Source organism: Astatotilapia calliptera, chromosome 16 (genome assembly GCF_900246225.1).
Source record: "Astatotilapia calliptera chromosome 16, fAstCal1.2, whole genome shotgun sequence".
Lineage (NCBI taxonomy): Eukaryota > Metazoa > Chordata > Actinopteri > Cichliformes > Cichlidae > Astatotilapia > Astatotilapia calliptera.
The window spans coordinates 5095359-5118032 of NC_039317.1; the positions used below are offsets into that span (position 1 = coordinate 5095359).

The following is a 22674-nucleotide window of genomic DNA, read 5'->3' on the forward strand; positions in this document are numbered from 1 at the left end:
CTTGAACCAACACGGCTCCCAGGCCGCTCTTGGAGGCATCCACCTGGACCAAAAACTGCTTCTTAAAGTCCGGACTCCAGAGCACGGGGGTCGAACACAGGCATGTTTTCAGTCCCTGGAACGCCTGTTCACATGCTGCGGTCCATATGACCGGATTTCGTTGGTTCTTCCCCAGTAATGTCGTCAGCGGCGCCGCCATTGTTGCAAACTGGGGCACAAACCTTCGGTACCAACCAACCAGTCCCAGGAAAGCCCGCACCTCCTTCTTGGTGCGAGGCCGAGGACAATTCTGGATAGCTTCCACCTTATCCAGCTGCGGTCGCACCTCTCCTCGTCCCACCTGGTAACCCAAGTAGCGAGTCTCCTGCCGCGCCCATTCACACTTCGAGGGGTTCAGAGTCAGCCCGGCCTTATGAATTCTTCCCAAGACCTCCGACAAATGCTGCATATGCTCCTCCCACGTGTGGCTGAAGATGACGACATCATCCAGGTAGGCGGCGCTATAACCGTCACAGCCCTGTAACAACTTGTCCATCAGCCTTTGGAAGGTAGCCGGTGCCCCATGTAGGCCAAAGGGCATCACGGTAAACTGGAAGAGCCCGGCAGGGGTCCTGAAAGCAGTGTACGGCCTCGACGTCTCCTCCAGTGGCACCTGCCAGTAGCCTTTGCACAAGTCCAAAGTGGTGATATACTGGGCAGCCCCAATCTTCTCCAGTAAATCCTCAATTCGCGGCATGGGGTACGCATCAAACTCGGAGATGGCATTTAGCTTTCGAAAGTCGATGCAGATGCGTAAAGAGCCATCCTTTTTGAAGATAATGACCACCGGGCTGCACCATTCGGAGCAGGACGGCTCGATCACTCCAAGCTCCAGCATCTTCTCCACCTCCTGTCGCAGCTTCTCCACCAAGTGTTGCGGAACCCGATAGGGCCGTTGCCGGATGGGCTGTCCCTCTTTTAGCCGGATCACGTGTTCAACCAAGGTAGTCCGACCTGGGTTAACGGAACACAGCGAAGGCGTCTCCTGCAGAATTTTCAGTAGCTCCGCAGCCTGCTGTGAGGTCAGATGAGTCAATACCGGAGACCTTGAATCCGTAGCCTGCTCAGGTTCACTCTGTCCTCCTCCGTGCACCACCCTGGCCATCAGTGCCTCCCTCGGAGCCGGACGGGGCTGCTCCACCCATTCCTTCAGGAGGTTCACATGGTAGGTTTGTTTCGGTTTCTTTTTTCCCGGATGATGGATCTCATACGTCACTGGTCCCATTCGGCGAAGCACGATATAGGGCCCTTGCCATTTCGCCAGCAGTTTACTGTTGGAAGAAGGGAGAAGTAACAGCACCTTTTGTCCGGGCTGAAACTCACGTTGCCGGGCCTGTTGGTCATACCAGATCTTCTGGCTTCGTTGAGCATCCCGCAGATTGGCTTCGGCCTCGGCCTGGTACCGCTCCAACCGCTCTCTCATCTCCAGCACAAACTGCACCACCCCTTTCTCATTTGGAGCCACGGTCGAAGACTCCCACCCCTTTCGAACGAGATCAAGCGGCCCCTGTACCTCCCACCCATACAGTAACTCAAAGGGGGAGAACCCCGTGGACGCCTGTGGAACCTCTCTATACGCGAACAAAAGAAAGGGTAACCACTGGTCCCAATCTTTTCCCGTGTCTGACACAAACTTCTGTAACATCCGTTTGAGAGTCTGATTAAACCTCTCCACCAACCCATCTGTCTGTGGATGGTACGGTGACGTCTTGATGGCCGAAACGCCTAACTGAGTGTGGAAGAGCTGCATTAACTTCGACGTAAAGTTAGTCCCTTGGTCGGTCAAAATCTCATCAGGTATCCCCACCCGAGAAAACAACTGTATCAGTGCGCGCAGAACATTAGGGGCTGTGATCGCTCGCAACGGAAACGCCTCTGGGAAACGGGTCGCGTAATCACACACCACCAATATGTACTGATAACCCCGACCACTTTTTACTAACGGACCCACAATGTCCATAGCTACCCTACGGAAGGGGATAGAGATGACCGGCAAGGGTTGTAGCAGAGCCCGATCCGATTTGCGCGCTGGGCAAGTTTTCTGACACACAGGGCATGCACGACAGTACTTCTGTACATCCGTATACATTGACGGCCAAAAGAAACGCGTACTAACCCGTAAATAGGTTTTTTGGCGACCCAAATGGCCTGCCCAGGGGAGGGTATGAGCTAAATGCAGAATGAGAGGTCTACAACTAGCAGGGATCACAAGCCGCTGGTGGTCCCCATCAACTGCATACAACACATTTTTCTCAACCACAAACTTCTCTTTTCCTCCCCATTTCCCTGTTCCCCCTTCAGGCACATTAGCAAACAACACTTCCAACGTCTCATCCTCCCTTTGCAACACAGAAATATTTTCAGGTACATCCCATTTCATGTTCTTATTGCCCGGTCCCTGGGACCATAGCTGCTTCTCAAAGCGGCGTTGGCGACGAGATTTTCTCGGCCCTTTCGTGCCACCCTCGCACAGACTACTGTCCAAGTCTGGCAGGGGTTGGCATCCCGCCTTCGCCTGGGCCCTAGTGACCACTGGGCCTAACACCTTCATTTGAACATTCCCCGTTTCCCTCCCTTTTGTCTCTGTGTCCCGCTCTTCTTTTTCTTGCAACAAATCCATAAGCACAGGCACATCCATCCCCAGAATAACCTCTACCGGCAAATTCTGTACCACCCCAACAGACAATAAATATGGCTGGTCATTAATAGTCACTGTTATTTCCACCTTTGGGTAGGGATGTTTGTCACCATGCACACATAACACTTCTTCTTGTCGACTATAGTCCACACAGTTCACTGGTACCAAGCTTTGCTTAATTAATGACATAAAACTACCAGTGTCCAGCAAAGCAGTAACCTGCTGCCCATTTACCCTTACAGTTTTATAGCGTTGCCCCTCAGCTGGCTGGACCTTTGTTGGTTCCGCCTCCAGCCGAGGTGCATAGCAGGCCCCAGTGACTTTGGCCTTCCGGATGGGGCACACCGAGGCTTTATGGCCTGGCTGCTGGCAGTAATAACAAAGAAAGTCCTTACCCGCTCCTCGTAGAGTGGATACCTTGGGGGCCCCGGATGGCTCGGGGTTACTCTCCCGCTTCGGCAGACCCGCGGATTGCGGGGACGATCGCTGTGGCGTCCCAGCTGAGCGGACCGGGGCCGCTCCTCTCCGCGCATTGAAATACTGCGTCACCAACTTGGCTGCGGCCAGTCCGTCCGCGGGCTCATGCTCCCTCACCCAGGTCCTCACCTCCCCTGGAAGAACTCGAATTAGCTGCTCCAAAATAATCGCTTCTCCCATCTCGTCCTTCGTATGCTGCTCTGGTCGAAGCCAGCGCCGGTACAGTCCTTTCAGCCGGTAGTACGTCTCGGTGGGGCTCTCCCCAGGTGGAATAATATTAGAGCGAAACCGCTGCCGATACGTCTCCGGGGAAATGTCAAATTTAACTAACAAGGCAGCTTTTAAATCCTCATAACAGTGGGCTCTTTCTTCATCCATTGCGGTATAGGCCTCCAACGCCTTCCCCGCTAGCAACGGAACTAGCCGACAGGCCCATTCATTCTCCGGCCATCTCCAGGTTCTGGCCACTCGCTCAAAGCGCAACAAATAGTTCTCAATATCTTCCCCCATCTGGTACGGTGGAATCTTTGGCCCCTCCGATCGCCTCCACTCTCCGCCCGTCTGGTCGAGGCTGCTTGTCGTTGCCAGGGACTGGCGAGCCGGTTCCTCCAGTAACGACGGCCGGTATTCTCGCTGCCGGGCCGGGGTAGGCAGCACCATCCTGGGGCTACTCGCTGTTACCGTGCTCGGTGTAGCCGTAGCGGCCGTAGTGCTAGCTCCCGCTAACACTTGCCCTGAGCTCTGCTGACTAGCTGAATCCGCCGGCAACAGCGCATTAGGAGAGGGAACGGTCCTCAGCCCCCTGAGTTCTGCCAATAACACCGTCTCTCTCCTTTGCTGTCCCGCCAGGAAGTCCCTCATCATCGCAATCAGTTCTCCATCACGTGCTGCGGTCGAGGTTGTAGGCAACTCCGGACCAATCCTGCCGGAAATCTCCTCCTCCTCTGCTGAAGAAGATGACGCCGGCACTGTGTCCCACGCCAGCTCCTCTGCTGTCTTCTCCCCCGGAAGCTCATGCTGCTGGGACCGCAGCCCTGTGCGCTTCGCTGGGAGGCGCGTTTTCCTCTTCCGACTAGCCATCCCACTCCTGACACCATATGTCACGGGGTCCCCTTCCAGACCTCTCCCGGACAAACACAGGCGTAGTCGGTAAGGTATTAGTGTGGATACTTTATTTGAAACGGCCTCCCCAGTGCATAAAAAGATGGTTACAAAGACATAAAACTGAGATCCGCGCTACACAGCCTGTATGTTACAACACACTCCCCTTCATATCCGGCTCGCCGTCTCTTATATCCCGTAACCCCTCCCCCTTGGCGTCACCACCAATTCTTTATTCTAACTTTAATCCCCGTCTCCCTCCCCCAGAATTTCTTTTTCATTATACACTCACAAAACATATACATTGATACAGGCTCTCAACTATTTCCCGGAAGTCTACCCGACTTCATATACACATTAACGGCCCACGTAATGAGGCCATTCTCATGACGGTCCAGACACACGTGAACTCATTATTTAAACCCCACACCCCCATACCATCGGCTTGCGTCACCCTGCACGATTGGCGATCCCCCCCGCACGTCTCCCCGACCGACGCCCTTAACAAGTAAGTGGGAACCAAAATCTAGCCACCCCCGATGCGGCTCACAACTTGCTCCTCACCCCTTTTATTCCTCTACTCGGTCGTCAGAAAGATACGCCGCCCCGGGTGCCAAATCGAACTAATGGTGGCGATCTAATGGTGGCGGTGCCATACTCAGCGGACTCTGCCTTGAGACGGGTCACTCCGTCACAGTGCTCTTTAATAGCGCTCAGTTTCGATGTTCTTGGTTCCTTTTAAGAGACCGACCCAAGTCTACCTGACATTTTCGTTTTATTTTCTTCCTTCGTTACTCTCGTCTTTCTTTCAAAACTTTACTACATTGCATTGACATTGCACTGACTCTTTCTTCAACATGGTTTTTCTAATTAACATTTTAAACTGCACTGACACTGGGTTAAGAACTCAACTCCCTGATCTTCAATGAACTTTTCAGTTTGTTAACTAAAACGAAGCTGCTTGCTGATGAATCGGTCAGTATGTGAAAATGTCGAGATGCAGGGAAACAATCGGCCTTTGCATTAAGTTTGCTCTAAAAGCCACAGACACGTGACTAGCAGGCAGTATGCAAGACAAAATGTGAAATGCACTAAAAATATTTCTATAAATTGTTTAAACAAGTCGGTTTAATTACACAAGTGCAGCCAGCAATCCAACATATGTGAGGAAATGTGAGGAAAGAGATTACAGCATTTAAGTATTATTTGATAAATAGAAACTGTTCCCTGCAGTATATTTGAAAGCCTCCTGTAAGTGCTTAGAACTTTTATGTGTAATACACTATGCATGCAAAAACCTCAGGGCTAAAACCTACCAACTAAGCGGAGGATCCACAGAGTCAACATCACGATGAGTTGAATAATGCGATGTCAGTGGGGCAGGCAGCCAGTCCTGCCTTCAGGCACATTGGAGCACCCCGAACACGCCTCAGTGGCACACTACCCCGCCTCGGCGCCTCCTAGGGATTGAGTTTGTCTGAGAAAGGAGGAGAGCGGAGCCCGGTGGCTTCCTTGTCAGAGTGTTGTGGTTGTTGTTAACTCACACCTGCTCAAGCTACTGCAGTGAGCTGAGGTTATAGTCTGATCTGATTGGACCTAGCATCAGGACTTACAGATTCCTGCACAGAGGAGGATAGGAGGGTGTAGATGCTCACACTGACATGCATGAATGCATGCTGATGATGTGCGAGTGTGTGAGATAGTGAGAACATCTCTAGAGTTACATAACTGAAATGTTCATGTATTTCTTTACAGATGCGTTACGCTGCACTCACAAACCACACACACACAGGCCTCAAAAGCACCCTGAAAAGGATTTTAGAATGCGGCAAATGATAAACTAAAAATTATAAACATCCTTCAAGTGTTCTCTGAAAAAATCATAAGAACTTGTAGATAAATGTTGCCATTGTTATAAAAATGAGGACCTGAATTTTTAAATTTTTTAGATGTGTTATTTTGACGCAGACCTCTGCATGTGGTGAAGTCGCTGTGCTGACTTAATCCTGAGAGCAGCCATTGAATTGGGCATGAACAGTTTTTTTGAAGAGTTAATGTTAAAACTGAATCACCACATAATCGTTCCTCCTTGATGTAAAAAACCTTAATAATAAATGCATCAGTATTATGTACAGAGGAGAGAGGAGGAGACAGTGTTGGGGAGTAACGGAATACATGTAGAGCCGTTACGTATTTAAAATACAAAATATGAGTAACTGTATTCCGTTACAGTTACCGTTTAAAAAGGTGGTATTTAGAATACAGTTACTTTGTTGAAATAAATGGATTACACTGCGGTACTTTCCTGTTTCATTTTGTCGCGGGTCAGGACTGTTTGGGTTTTGTTTGACAGCTACGTTCTTTTGTTCCAGGCGGCAGCGTTACGGTTGCCATGGTTACTGGGTGACGCTCTCTCTCTGCGTGTTTCCTGGGTGAGAGAGCGCCTTTTTCTTGTTGTTGTTGTGCTAAGCTAACAGGCAGAATGCTACAAGCATAGCTCTAAAGAATGTAGCATCATGTGCAGTATAGTCCGTGCTGCAGGGAGAATGGACTGCCATACATGTTATGTGTCTGTGAGCGCGAAAAGGGAGAAAAAGGCGAGTGGAAAAGTACGAGTTGTCATCGAGCAGAAACGGGAGCTGGAAGCATGTAAATATAATAATAACCACTGCAGCCAAGAAGAGTGCCTGATGAGCCCAGTTGTAAGTAAGCTATTAAGACTCGACTGTAGGCTGTGTTCGTGTTTTCCTCCAAAAACAATAAGTTCCGTTGGAGCAGCCTTTCAACGCCTCTCTCTGTCTCTCGCAAGTAAAGTTGACCCACACAACAAAGTAAAGCTAGTTTTCGGCTACGAGCCGATAGGGACCCCGCCGTATTAGTCAGAGGTCCCTTTACTACAGTTCGGAGCCGCGGACCTTCAGTAATAGTAATAAATCACACAGCAATAGTACATTCACGTTGTTGTAAAAAGCATGATAACATATTAAGTAATCCAAAGTATTCCGTTACGTTACTTTCATCGAGTAACGTAACGGAATACGTTACAGAATACATTTTGGGGCATGTATTCTGTAATCTGTAATGGAATACATTTTAAAAGTAACCTTCCCAACACTGGGAGGAGAGAGGTACAACACTGAGCATCTACAGCCATCTGTAAAACACCTCGAAGCTCTGTCATAATTTGGGACTGACTTTCAGCCAGTGGTGTTGGACATCTTGTTAAAATTGATAGAATTACAAGTGCAGAGAAGTACTGCCAGATCCACCATGCAATACTGTCTGCAAAGTGTCTGATTGGAATCGGCTTCATTTTTCACCATGACAATAATCCCAAACGCGCTGCCAATCCAATAAAAGCATCACCTGGTTAGAAAAACACACAGTGGGACACTCAGTCATGGCCTAAATCAGGGGTGGTTTAAAACATTTGTACAGCGCTACATATATTTTGCTTGGGAAATTCCTTATATAAGGTAAAATTATTCAAGCTCTATTTTATGAGTGCATAGTTATCTATTTATACCAGAGAGTATCTTGAAGTGGAATCAGAACCTTTTAGAACAAAGTGCCTAGTGTTCTAATTTATGTTTGTCTAACATTTCATTTTCTGTCTGTGAATGGCTACCCAAGCAATATGGGCTATGTAGGTCAGCTGCTAAGCTTGCCAGGGAGAAGGGGAAGCTTCCCTTTATGTGTCACTTACATGGTTCACGAGCATAATATATTCACTCAGTCTGATTTCATTGTACTTTGTCAAAACACTGTATTTAACCAAGCCTGAAAGATTATTAGAATTTGAAATGAAAATACTTTCAGAATCTCAGCATCAGGGTTTGAACTCAAAATGCACCTGAAAACTGGATAGAAAGAGTATTGATATGATGTATAAGCAGGTTACCTTATGCAGATGAGCTACTGCATAACAATCAGCACATTGTTTGTAAGTAAGTAAAAAGTAAAATTTTATTTATATAGCACATTTCTAGATAAAAGATCACAAAGTGCTTTACAAGGTATAAAACAAAAACAGTCAAAAGTTAACAAAATGCAATTACAAAAAGATTTGTGCAATAACAAACAATTTAGGTGCCACAGTCTGTAACATGGCTATTATAATGAAAGTGGAGATTATATCAAAGAGGAGAAATGTATAGAAAAAAGTGTTAGGTGACAAAACAGAAATGAGAAGTGAGACAGGGATGTTGGAAACAGGCCAGATGTATCTCCTTGTAACAGCAGTTGATGTGTGAGACATTCGTAAAAGTGAGACTCCATCTGCTTGTGTGGGACAAACAACTTTAAAGACTCGTGAATTTCTAGCATTGCCTGTTAAGCATGAACACCACAAATATTGATTCACTGGGGTGGAAACATATTTTGACACAAACCACATTTATTACAGACCATTTCCTGAGAGGCTTGTTTTCCCTTTTCCGCTCAGTGAAGTCAGAGAGAAGACATCTGCGTCACTCAGTACTGAAGTCTTCTTTTGTTTTTGCTGCTTTACCTCCTGCTGGGGCTCTTACCTGATATTATGTGAATAAATGATCACGAGGCAGAAAGCTTCAGAGTGAGCGGAAGAGACTGCATTTCAAGTAAACAACATACAGTTAAATGCAAAACATTTACATCACTTATAAACAGTTGCTAGTGTCCAAGTGCTCAGCAACTTGGCACAAACTAATTGCATATAGATGGTTAAGATCAGGCAGAGCATCAGAATAGGGGAACGGAGGGGATTTAGGTGACTCTGATTGTGGAATTCAGAGTTACTTAAGAATGTCATAAATTGTTTCAGAAACTGTTGAGCTACTGAAAGTTTCCTGCACAATTATCCGTAGGGTTTACACAGACTGGCCTAATAAAGAAAATATCCTGTGAGAGGCAGTTGTCTTGGCACAAACGCCCTATTGTTACCAGAGCTCAGAGGAGAATTTGGGCTGACAGGAAGGCAAAAGTAATTCAAATAACCACTTGTTGTTTGGAAGAGCATCTCTCAATGCACAACAGCAGAAGACCACACCGGGTCCTTCTCTTTTTATCTAAGAACAAAAAACTGAGCCTACAGTTTGCATAATTTCACCAAAACAGGACATATGCATCTTTGTTTAATCAGTGAGCTTTACTCATGTTAATTTTGTCAAATTTCAAAACCTGCTGCAAAAGAACTGGGACAAAGCAATCACTGAACTGTGGAGAACCTGAAAACCTTTCATCTGTTAAATAGAAAACAATAGAATTTTCAAATTTTCGTTTTTGTAACATTCATGAGAACATTACCCAAGAACTTAGACTTACACTAAGCTCAAATAAGTGACATTTATCTCATTCTCAGTTTGAAAGGGAAAAGCCTCAGTATACTTCCTCCATACCCTTCAACTTTTCCTTTAAGTACAGTTTACTGTTGTCTTTGTCATATTGCAGCTTACTGTACCAATAGTAAAATTAATTTCATTAAAAAGAGATTATGATCCAGGGCGCTGCAGAAAGATCCAAAATAAACATTCACGTCTGGAGACATGAATGGCACAGTCCCGTGCATGAAGATAGAAAACAGGCCCATTCAAAGGTCAGAATTAAAATGGATTTAACAGAAGAATAACATGACTTGGATGCTGCCAGCTCTTTGTGAAAAATTGACTAATTAAAGCCAACAGCAAAGACCAGAGTCTTTGTCACCACGACATGTTTGCCAATTTTGTAGCCACTTGTCATCCTGGTGTCTTCCAGTACTGAATGTCAACATATTTACAGCAGGAAATAAGACTCTAATCCATCTAGAGCTGCTGCTGTGATGTGAACAAACCCTCATCTAACTAACAGAGTCTGCTGGCTACAACACAGAGCTGACGGCTGGCAGGAAGAAAAAAACCCTCATGTGGTTGTGGTTGCATTATTTTTCAGTCTCAAGATAATATCTATATTTGTATAGGTTTACAATCTACAGTGGGGCAAAAAAGTATTTAGTCAGCCACCGATTGTGCAAGTTCCCCCACTTAAAATGATGACAGAGGTCAGTAATTTGCACCAGAGGTACACTTCAACTGTGAGACACAAAATGTGAAAAAAAAATCCATGAATCCACATGGTAGGATTTGTAAAGAATTTATTCGTAAATTAGGGTGGAAAATAAGTATTTGGTCACCTCAAACAAGGAAAATCTCTGGCTCTCACAGACCTGTAACGTCTTCTGTAAGAAGCTTTTCTGTCCCCCACTCGTTACCTGTATGAATGGCACCTGTTTAAACTCATCATTTGTATAAAAGACACCTGTCCACAGCCTCAAACAGTCAGACTCCAAACTCCGCCATGGCCAAGACCAAAGAGCTTTCGAAGGACACCAGGAAAAGTATTGTAGACCTGCACCAGATTGGGAAGAGTGAATCTACAATAGGCAAGCAGCTTGGTGTGAAAAAATCAACTGTGGGAGCAATCATCAGAAAATGGAAGACATACAAGACCACTGATAATCTCCCTCCATCTGGGGCTCCACGCAAGATCTCATCCCGTGGGGTCAAAATGATCATGAGAACGGTGAGCAAAGATCCCAGAACCACACGGGGGGACCTGGTGAATGACCTGCAGAGAGCTGGGACCAAAGTAACAAAGGTCACCATCAGTAACACACTACAACGGCAGGGAATCAAATCCCGCAGTGCCAGACGTGTTCCGCTGCTGAAGCCAGTGCATGTCCAGGCCCGTCTGAAGTTTGCCACAGAGCACATGGATGATACAGCAGAGGATTGGGAGAATGTCATGTGGTCAGATGAAACCAAAGTAGAACTTTTTGGTCTAAACTCAACTCGTCGTGTTTGGAGGAAGAAGAATACTGAGTTGCATCCCAAGAACACCATACCTACTGTGAAGCATGGGGGTGGAAACATCATGCTATGGGGCTGTTTTTCTGCCAAGGGGACAGGACGACTGATCCGTGTTAAGGACAGAATGAATGGGGCCATGTATCGTGAGATTTTGAGCCAAAACCTCCTTCCATCAGTGAGAACTTTGAAGATGAAACGAGGCTGGGTCTTCCAACATGACAATGATCCAAAACACACCGCCCGGGCAACAAAGGAGTGGCTCCGTAAGAAGCATTTGAAAGTCCTGGAGTGGCCTAGCCAGTCTCCAGACCTCAACCCCATAGAAAATCTGTGGCGGGAGTTGAAAGTCCGTGTTGCTCGGCGACAGCCCCAAAACATCACTGCTCTCGAGAAGATCTGCATGGAGAAATGGGCCAAAATACCAGCTACTGTGTGTGCAAACCTGGTAAAGACCTATAGTAAACGTTTGACCTCTGTTATTGCCAACAAAGGTTATGTTACAAAGTATTGAGTTGTTTTTTTGTTATTGACCAAATACTTATTTTCCACCCTGATTTACGAATAAATTCTTTACAAATCCTACCATGTGAATTCATGGATTTTTTTTTTCACATTCTGTCTCTCACAGTTGAAGTGTACCTCTGGTGCAAATTACTGACCTCTGTCATCATTTTAAGTGGGGGAACTTGCACAATCGGTGGCTGGCTAAATACTTTTTTGCCCCACTGTACTTTATCTACTCCTCTTTTATATGATTGAGAACCTGATCTTCTTCTTTGGCCCAGAAACAGCATTTATTGAACTAGTTGGTTCTGGGTTAACTTCAGGATCACAACTTTCTTGAAATTTCTCAAACTGAAGAAAATTTCGTAAGAAGTCCAAAATAACAAAGGAAAGAAATGTCATGTGCTTTTGATTTGAATGTGTGAGTGTATGTTCATGAGATGCCTACAGTAAAACTACACATTAAAGTACTTTTGACTCTATTGTGGATAGTGTGATCAAAATCTATTTTAACTGTGTATTTCAGACCAAAATTAAGGTCAAGTATAAAGATGGGTGAGGTCTGGCCCATGAGTACTCATGTGGTAATGACTACTGATACTACTCATGGCTTTGACTATCACCAGTGATGAATCACTGATTTCATATTCATCACTATATCCTCAGTGGCTCTGATAGAGCAGAGCACTGGATTTTCTCCATTTGAATCATCTCATAGCAGCACTTTAGCCAAAAACAGACACAAACAGCTCAAACGGACGACACATCTGCAAACCTCTATGGCAAACAAATCAAGACTCACAGATCAAAGAAACCAGCAGTAAAAAGGTTGTGTGAGTGTCTTTGAATTCAGCTCTCTGAAGGTTGATCATTTTCACAAGAGAAGAGAAACCCAATATCTTCCTTAGTAGCCCATTTGCCTCGAGGCTGAATGTGTGCTACAGTAGCCTTTCTTTCAGCTCCAGACAGAAAACTAACAAAAGTTTTTTCCATCTGTAGAACTGCAGCTCTATGGACTGCTTTGTAAACACTCAAAAACAGTAGAAAATTCACCGAGTTCACTCAGATCACATTCTCTACATTCTCATGATATGAACATAGACTGCAGCTCCTGACCTGCATCTGCAGGATTGTATGCACTGCACTTAATTTGTTTTTCAATGCAAAAATTTCTACATCGTAGGATCAATAAAGTCTTATCTTATCTTATGATTCCCTACTTAGATGAACAAGCAGGTGTTTCAAAAACAGCTGCATGTTGACTGGAGTTAGAGCTTATCCTTGTAAATTTACCCAAGCATTGAGTGAAGATAAATATGCTATCATAATTCAAAATATATTATCCTACAACACAAGTTTGTGGAACATCTGGTATCAAATAATAGAGATAAAACGCATGCAAGTTATTAAATGGTTGTAAATCTGCTACATTTCTTCAGCTCTTTCAGTTCTGATTGTAGTATTCCTGTAGTTTCATCTGTGGTCCTTTTGACGTCTCATCAACAATAGATACTGCCATTCAAAGTTGCCGGCTTTAACCAGAGGTTAGCCAACAGTCAGCCAACAGGGATTCTCCCCTTCATTCCTTGGGGCGTATCTGCTTTCCACTATAAACACACCCCTTTCACTCAACTGCAGAGTGTAACCAAGAAATGCCGCATTCTTCAAAAAACCTTTGACTTGGATTGTCAGCTATAGATGATTTTCTCTGTATTATTGTACGGTGTCTTTGCCTAATAACATAAAGCATTGAGGCCACAGTTTTGATTTGATGCTATATAAATAAAACTGAAATGAATTTCACATTCTGCAATAGCTTTCATTGTGAACCTCTACACCCATTAAAATATTTTTTTTTAAAAAACCCTTAAATCAAATGGATAAAACTTTACAGTTAGTTTGACCATTCAGACATTTACTCGCCTCTGTCAGTGCGCCCCAGGGTGGCTGTGGCTACAATGTAGCTTGCCATCACCAGTGTGTGAATGGGTGGATGACTGGTTGTGTAAAGCGCTTCGGGGTCCTTAGGGATTAGAAAAGTGCTATACAAATACAGGCCATTTACCATTTTACTCTGCAAATCACCAAAACTATTTCCAGTAAACAGTTCCTCATTCATAGATACAATTTAAAAGTAAATTAAATACAGAAAAATAATATTCTTGCACACAAGCCTCCTCATAGATCCCAAACCAGATGTGGAGTTTATTTCTGAGACTGGTAGAACTTCATTTTTTATTGAGCCTAAATTGTTGTTTACAATAAATGCAGTCTACTACTATGTGACTTCCATAAATATTAAGGTTTTCCTTCCTGTTATTTAGTGGTGGTTTTTAAATTGATATTACGCTCATCTATCAGTCGGTAATCGGTCAGGACTACATCAGGCATCCATCATTGTCCTGTCAGGGATGAGCCATTTTAAGCGGCTGCATCTGTTAATTCATATAATGATGTTCATATTATGTAAGCAGCTATTAATGGGAATAATTCAAGCAATGAAAAAACTGATTTTTTTTTTTTTTTAAATTTTGTGCTATTTTGTCTTTTCTGTATTTGCAGTCTGTTCACGCTGCTTCCTAAATCCCTCTTCTTCGTTGGTAAATTGATGATTTTTCCTTTTTTGTGTGTATTTGCACCAAACAGATATTATACAATATAACAACACGTAAGAAAGTGCCCCAAGCAAGTTTCCTGTAAGCTTCTTTGTGTCTTTCTATTTCTACAGATCTCAGTTTCCTAATCCCCAGTGACAAATTTCTTATAAAATCTTTTTATCAGTTATGTAGGCCCATATAAATTCTAATGCACATCTAAGCAAAGTTGTTTCTTGGCAGGAAAAATAGTCCCCTGTTCCTTAATCTAACAGCTCATTCCACCTCCACACCTCGCAGTTAAAGCAGGTACAGAGAACTAAAAGAAATCACTGCTTTTATCAGATGAATGCAGTACAATAAAAAGCTTATAGTCATCGTTTTTTTGCTTTCAGAGTTCTAAGCACAAACCAGCTATTTGAAGCATTTTCCAATCAGATTTCAGGCTGCACTGATTCTCCTAAATGTCTTGATTTATACTTCCAGACTGAAGCATTCTCCATCATCTCTCTCTTCTTCTTCATCTCCTTTGTGTCTCCCTCCCCTCTGTTTTCTCCCACTTGATCGTCTTTCATCTTCTTTTCCACCTCTGATATATTATTTCCTGACCGATTTGTTTCATGTCCTCAGTGTTGAGTTTGCCATCAGGGACAAGAGAAGGAGGCCAAAAAACACAAAAAACAACAACTAGCTTTTGATTTCTGTGATTCTGTGTGATGGATGCTTGAGGGACTTATCTGAAGAACAAAATTAATCCAGGGACTTGTATCACCATCACCTCGACAAATAACGTTTGATCGGCTGGATATGAAGCAGACAGCAATTTAAAGTTACTAATGATATTTCCTTTCTCTTTGAATCCAGCTCTGTTTTTGAGTGTTTCTTTTTCTTTGACACCTTCAGTCCGTCAGCTGCCTAACCGCTCCACAGTAATGATGAAAAATACGTCTGTGCCTAATCACCTGCTTTTTAAAAACATACAAAGCCACATATCCACAGCAGACAGCCTCTACTCACCTACAAAACGTAATTTTGTAATGAGGAGCTTGATAGCACATCGACATTTAGCCCGAATGTTATCACCATGGAGTTTAATAACGGCACAGCAGATGCCATATCATGCTTGTCTGTGAGCCTCGAGTCTAAAAGCACTCTTCAGCTCTCAATCAAACATTGTGAGCGTGTCTGAGTTTGCATTTGTCACGGAGGGTCAGGCCTGCTACGTAAGAGTCTTGGGCCCAAAGTGTCAGGGCGGCTCTGGGTAAAATCCATCTTTAATGTTTCTCATTAGAAGGTTAATCAAGCAATAAGACATGCCAGAAATGACCAAAAGTTAAAGACTCTGACAAACTCAACCTAAACTACATAAAAATTATATGAAGAGATTAAATGGCAAAGAGATCAAAATCAACCACAATAAGACATGACGAGAGTCCAAAACTCCTTTTAAGAGAACAATATCATATTTTATATAGATAGTCTTCATTCTTTTTAAACGTACTTTAAGATGTTTGTAGAGAAGTAAAAGTGAGATAATGGAAGCAAGATTTACTTACTTACTTTACTTTCATTAACCAAACTTTTATGGGAGTAGGCAACGGATAATGGGTATTAATTTGTTAATACCTGGACATGAGTAACTTTATTTGATTATATAGAATAGAATAGAATAGAATTCAACTTTATTGTCATTGCACATGCACAGGTACAGGGCAACGAAATGCAGTTTGCATCCATCCAGAAGTGCTTTAGTGATATAGGTATATTACAATATATATTAGCAATAATATAGATATGTAAATATATTACAGAAATGGGTCTATTATGGTATGTTATAATGTACACGGTATGAAGTATGTTGTGAATATTCTATAACTATAGGTATGTACAGGCTATGAACAGGATATAAATATGAAAAACTATACAGAATATGAAATAAATAACTTTACAGAATCTGAGATATACTGTTATACAGAAATGGGAACTGTGCAAGTTGTAAACAGTTGTAGGGTTAAAAATTATCATATGTACAGAATGATTATTTATACAGAGCTATACAGTAGTGCAGTTAAGATAAGTGAGGGTGTAGATAATTTCTACAGAGGCTATATAAAGTTCTAGTGGTTGTGAGTGGTGGTTCAGTCCATGTTATTATTGTGTGTTTGAGGGTACAGTTGTCCATTGTGGGTGTGTGTATGTTCAGTCCATGTGTTAACGTGGGTCAGATGTCAGGAGGCAGAGTTCAGGAGTCTGACAGCTGTGGGGAAGAAGCTGTTCCGGTACCTGGTGGTCTTAGTCCGGAGGCTCCTGTAGCGCCTCCCAGAGGGCAGGAGGGTGAAGAGTCCATGTGATGGGTGACTGGGGTCTCTGATGATTTTCCCAGCCCTTTTCAGACACCGCTTCCTGTAGATGTCTTTTATGGCAGGAAGTGGTGCTCCGGCGATGCGCTGGGCAGTTTTCACGACCCTCTGCAACGCCTTCCGGTCCGAGGCAGAGCAGTTCCCGTACCAGACTGTTATACAGTTGGTCAGGATGCTCTCTCACTATGGCAACGATAGAAGTTCACCAGGATGTCTGAGGACAGGTGGTTCTTCCTCAGAGTCCTCAAGAAGAAGAGGCGCTGGTGAGCCTTCTTGACCAGCTTGGAGCAGTTGGTCGTCCAGGTGAGATCCTCGGAGATGTGGACTCCCAGGAACTTGAAGCTGCTCACACGTTCCACAGCCGTCCCCTTAATGTGGATGGGTGGATGTGGGTCAGCATTCCTCCTGTAGTCCACGATGAGCTCCTTGGTCTTCTCGGTGTTAAGCAGCAGGTTGTTTCTGTCACACCACTCAGCCAGACGATCCACCTCCTCCCTGTAGGCGGCCTCATCGTTGTCACTGATGATAATACTACACCACAGTATATTTCCAAATAACTGGTCAGCTTTTGTTTTTAGTGTTTTAGTGTTGTTTTAGTGACGTTGCAAGAATTTCAACATTACATTGTAACAAGTTCAAAAGTTCAAAACAAGGAATCAAAAGCATCATAGTAAAGTCCAGGTGGAAAGAGACAAAAAGGCTGCAAAAAGGCACAACGTCCTGTTGTATTATCATCATAATCACGCTCAGGTTATCACAACCTCTAAAGCTGCCTATTAGACTGCACACTCTTCAAAGATCTTCAAAGCTGTTCAGTCAAAAAACAAACAAACTTTAGTATCTGAAGCAGCTGTAAAAACAGATTTTTTTTTTCATTTCAGATTTTACACAAATAAAACATAAACACTCATGAAATATGTACAGCTCTTTGGACTGTCACCAAATCTTTTACAGTCCTTTGTGCTTTCTAGAGGACCAACAGAGCCAGCAACAGCTCAAAGTTACTACAACTGCTTTAATACAATTCCCAGATGATGTATCTTACTGATTTTGCTGTTGTCATTGTTGTGTTTTGTAATGCAGAGCACCTTCTGAAACTGTACTACAGCATTTGCAGCTTTAAATACAATACCATCGATACTTTTAAAGTAGAAGGATGACAGTCCACCCACCCACGCTCCCTGAAGCAGGCAGCTGTATGTTCCTCTATGTTCCAGAAACACTGTTGTCATGGTGTTTCTGTTTCACGTTTCAAAATTATACATTCATGACTGTTGTCAATAAACTGATTAACTGGCTGATCATTTCTGCACCATCTTTCTCTTGAGAATAAAGCAAGACGAAGGCCGACTGGGATGGGAGTAAATATCTCTTTTATGAGGGCTGCAAAGCTTCACAGTGAAGCACCGAAACCAGTTTTCTGTCAAACCAGCCAAACTTAATGAGAATTATCCATCTTTGACCCTCCTGCTCCTAATGTGCAGCAACAATTTCAGTCTACCTTCGCTGCGCCCGTCCATCTCCAACCATCTCGCCCTCCTCCTCTCCCCGCTCTATCTCTGTCTCTTTCTGTCACTTTCCTTCTATTTGTTATGAGCCGGTAATGAGAACATGGCGTGTGGGAGATTGCTCAGTATATCTCCTTCTACCCAGTTCCTGCTAGTATCATCCAAAACCTTTTTTAGACATTTTCTTATTACATTTATCACAACGTGTGACTGCCAAAGCCCCTGCAGACAATTAAAAAGAACAAATAACCCAAAACAATAAAGGAAGTTCACCGTTAAACGTTTTAAAGCCGATGTATATCGGGTAATAAAATGGGCAAGTATGCAAGGTGAACTGCTACTGTCAGCCACAGAGGGAGAAGGAAACACTGTCAAACCTCAGATTCAGCCCACAGGAGTAAGGTGGAGGCAAACCTGCACTTTCCTCCCACACTGTGACAGACAGAAAAATGGAAAAAATTGTTTTAGCTGCAAACTTAATGGAAAATTTGACGCCTTTATTTGGGAACAGATACGGTCCAACTGTTGTGTCCGTGCGGTGAAATAGAGCAGACTGGTGAGCTCCACTCAAAAGAAATATTTAAGCTCAAAGATCTGACTTAAAGTAATTTGATTACATTTAAATGTAATCCATGTAATTTTGTTACATAATTGCAACGTGAAATGTTAAAGTTAATGGAATCTGGTCAAATAAGTGTGTTTGATTGGTATACATTCAGTCTATATTTTACTTAACAAACAATTATTTGACTACATAAACCTTTGATTTAATATATGTGAAATATATGTACACACTGTTTGTGTGTATACAGTACTTCTGCTAAATCAGTGGTTTCAAACTGTGGGGCAGGGTCCTGGAGTGAGACAAGGAGCCACCACAGGTGTAGTTCTATGACGTGAAGTTGGATGTCATTTTCTTAAGGAAAAAAAAGCTGAGCTTTAACCTCCTAGGACCTGGCGTCCACATATGTGGACATCACATTTTTGGATGTCTGGATGAAAATACTTAATTTTTCTCTACAAGGGCCTGATATCCACTTACCAGGACATTATACTGCCACTGTTCTATCAAGATTTAAAACCAATGTCCTCATATGTGGATCTCATTTGTCTCAGAAATAAAAATTAGGTAATAAAACAAAAAATCTGGTAATTCTTTGTTTTTACATTCATCAGGTCCCAATCAACCCAAATAGCAAAGAAAAAATTAAAATGCATGCCATGAAAGAGTTCGGGTCTTAGGAGGTTAAGTAACTTGGATCTTTGTTTTATTGTTAATGAGTGATAGAAACCGTGGGCTGTGGGACGTGAACTTTTTTCAGCGTCTCTATGCCAAAAAAGTTTTGCTTGTTTACACAGATAAAGCCTGCAAATCAGTGTGCTCCGATAATAGTTTTGATTTATGACTATAAAACTTAAACTCATGTGAAAATCCATCCACTGCTGCACAAAGCCAGGTTTCCTCTCACCAGCCGACCCTAATCTCCTCTGGTACAGACACAAACACTAATATCTACATGAATCATAGAGGTTGTTATCTAATTGTAATATTCTCCTCATGTCTCTGCTGTTGTCTTTCTCTGTAGGGATCTCAATGCCGATTCCTGTGCTGGGTCTCAGAGACCACTCCAAGGTCTTCAAAGATGGCAGCTGTCTGCTGACAGATAACAATTTCGTGCTGGTCGGCTCCTTCGTGGCCTTCTTTATCCCCCTCACCATCATGGTCGTCACCTATTTCCTGACCATCAACGCCCTGCAGAACGAAGCCACCCTCTGCTTGGACCAGCTGGTCCCACGGCCCAAATGGAGCACTACCTTCACCTTGAGCTTCTTTCCACAAACATCTTTGTCCTCCGAGAAACTCCTCAGGCGATCGATAAGCCGTGACGCCACAGGCAGAGGGAGCACCGGCGGGCTGGGTGGTGCCCGCGGGAGCATATCTGGCTCTCTCTTTGGGCGCCGCACCATGCAGTCGATCAGCAACGAGCAGAAGGCTTCAAAGGTCCTTGGGGTGGTGTTTTTTCTCTTTGTGGTTATGTGGTGCCCGTTTTTCATCACCAATGTGCTGGTGGTGGTGTGTGAACCTGACGTTTGTGACCCGGGAGTCATGGGAGGTCTGCTGAATGTTTTCGTCTGGGTAGGCTACTTGTCCTCTGCAGTCAACCCACTGGTCTACACGTTATTCAATAAGACGTACCGCGCCGCGTTTCTGCGATACGTTCGCTGCCAGTACCAGCCAGAGAAGAAACCTCTTCAGCTTATACTGGTGAACACCATCCCCCCACTGGCTTACAGCTCCACCCAGCTACCTTTGGGAGACATCGGGAAGTTAGGAAATGGAGTGGCGCATTGTAGCAGTGGAGCAAAAGAGTTCTCTTCTCCTGGGCAGGAGATGGAAAAATCCAGGCAGAACAAAAGCCAGGGAGACAAAGACGAGAGCTGTGTGTAAGAAACTGAAACAAAATCCTGGTTAAAGGCCAATCCAGTGCAAGCAATTTCAGTTTCCCCCCTCTGTGGTTACAGTGTAGGGTCTGAGATTTTAAGTGCCAAAGACAATGTGCCTCAAAGTCAGGGGTTCAGAAATACAGAGGTCACTGAAAAAGCAGAAGAAGCCTTTAAATGCTCAACATTTCCACAACAGTTTCCTCAGATTCACACAGCTTCATCAACAGATCAGGTGAACAAGGTCTGTGATTGCTCCTCAAAAATGTTGTAAACAAGCATGTGCATCACAGATCATCATCCCCATCTTCAGGCTCGCTGCTCTTTCAGAATCTTTTGTACACTGCCGCAAAAGACAAAATTACTCTTGACAAACATATCAATTAATTTTTTTTCACCAAACAATCTTTGAACGTTATCTTCCAGTCTGAGAGCCAAATCAGAGAGATGAAAAGACGGTACCGTCCGTGTGGATGATGTGAAACACAGTTGGGCACATCCCAACAAAACAGTTCTATTTTGTTACAACACTTTGGACAACAAGGGTGAAAAAGTCAGACATTGTTCACATAACTACATTTTCCATGGATGCTCAGCTGCTCTAACCTCAGCTGCCCCTTCATTTTGCCAGCTCCCTGGCATCAGTCATGTGGTGTCTACCTTCTATCATACCTTTGGGTGGATCAGTGGGGATTAGACTGGATTTCCTGCCACCTTATCAGATGATAGTGTTGGGAGGAGGAAGAACCAGGACGAGCCTAAATACACCAGAACTCCAGACACTTGCAGAGGTCAGATGAAGCTGTCAAAAGGGGATGAAAAAAAAACTTCTGCTGCTTCTGTATTTTATGTTGAAAACAACAAAAGGAAGAACATGTCTGAGGCAGACATTCAGTAATTAGAGAGAATCCATAAATGAATCTATATTTGTATTTTGTGCACATTTGTGAATAAATGTATATGACTGTTGAGGTTAAATAGATTTTATATGCAAATGAGAGGATGATTACTGAAGCTGACATGGTGCAGGATGAGTACAGCAGAGTAGGAGACATTTGATTGGCAGGAAAAAGTGTATTTAAGTGCAGTTGTATCCACTGTAAAGGTCATAGTTTATATTATGTTCAAGCCAAACTATCCGTGCACACTGGCATTTTTATGATGACATTTCCAAAAAAAAAAAAATGCTTATATACTATCTAGTGTGTTTTGTTTTTTGTTTTTTACTGTTTTTGCTAATATGAGGAGAAGGATGTGAAAGGAGGAAAGTAGCTGGAACAGTGCATGAAGGTGAGCTTGCACCATGGATTTATTGCCAGGAAATATTTGGAGCGGCGTTTCAGACTCAGTCTCAGTGCCTGACACTTGCATGGGCTTGGTCTAAAATTGTAAAAAATCACTGTCTGCACTATGAATGCACACACCAACCTTGTCTCACCCTTAACTCATCACATAGTGATGTTTGGTCTGGACCACATGGATTCCGATTTTGACACCCTGGATATCCCTTTAATGTTGCTTTTGCAAAGTGCCACCTGGTACGGTTTACCCGGAGTCCATCAATGTATGGATCAGGCAATAATGAGCCTGAAGGTAAAAGTAATCCTGTGGTGTTTAGTCCATTTAAATCCAACTGAAAATGAAGATAAGATGGTGCACCCACTATTAGAATTAGAGTAGAAGAAGTTTCTGACCAAGCATCACTATGTAAGGAGTAAGGAATCAGTTTAAGGTGCCCTGTGGAGTTGTGTTTAAAACAAACACCAGTTATGTTCAGCAGTTCTTACCAAACCCACTCTGTTTATGAGCTTGTTTCAAAGAGGCCAGAATGACACAGTATTAGCAGAACCCAACTTTTCAGTTAGTGCAGGTCCCAATGAGCCTCAGCAGCAGTCACTGTGAGAGCTAAATAATTTCACCTACTGGTTAAAAACCTAGAATATGGGAACTCCCACTGATAGCACGACCATCAGTGTCGTATTACATAGTTATGTATTACTTTACCATGAGCCAAAATCTTTGCAGGGTACCTTTAAGTAAGTCACTGTCTTTTAATACTGCACCCAACATCCCACCAAAAGTCACTAACCAAGTGTAAGGAAAGGACAAAAGGAAAGTAAATAAATGGAATTCGCATGATAAGGTGGGGCCAGGTTTCACTATGAGCTCACCCGAAACCCTGACTGA

General features: G+C 43.5%; 1 protein-coding gene across 1 annotated transcript in view; it reads left to right on the top strand.

Moving 5' to 3' along the window:
- The window catches only part of htr2aa (5-hydroxytryptamine (serotonin) receptor 2A, genome duplicate a), a 105553-nt gene extending 82910 nt beyond the window's left edge, over nucleotides 1–22643 (top strand). Inside the window, exon 3 of the mRNA XM_026144172.1 lies at nucleotides 19632–22643. Coding sequence (XP_025999957.1) covers nucleotides 19632–20494 — 863 coding nt within the window. The 3' untranslated portion in view covers nucleotides 20495–22643. The remainder of the gene's footprint in view (nucleotides 1–19631) is intronic.
- The last annotated feature ends 31 nt before the right edge of the window (nucleotides 22644–22674 follow it).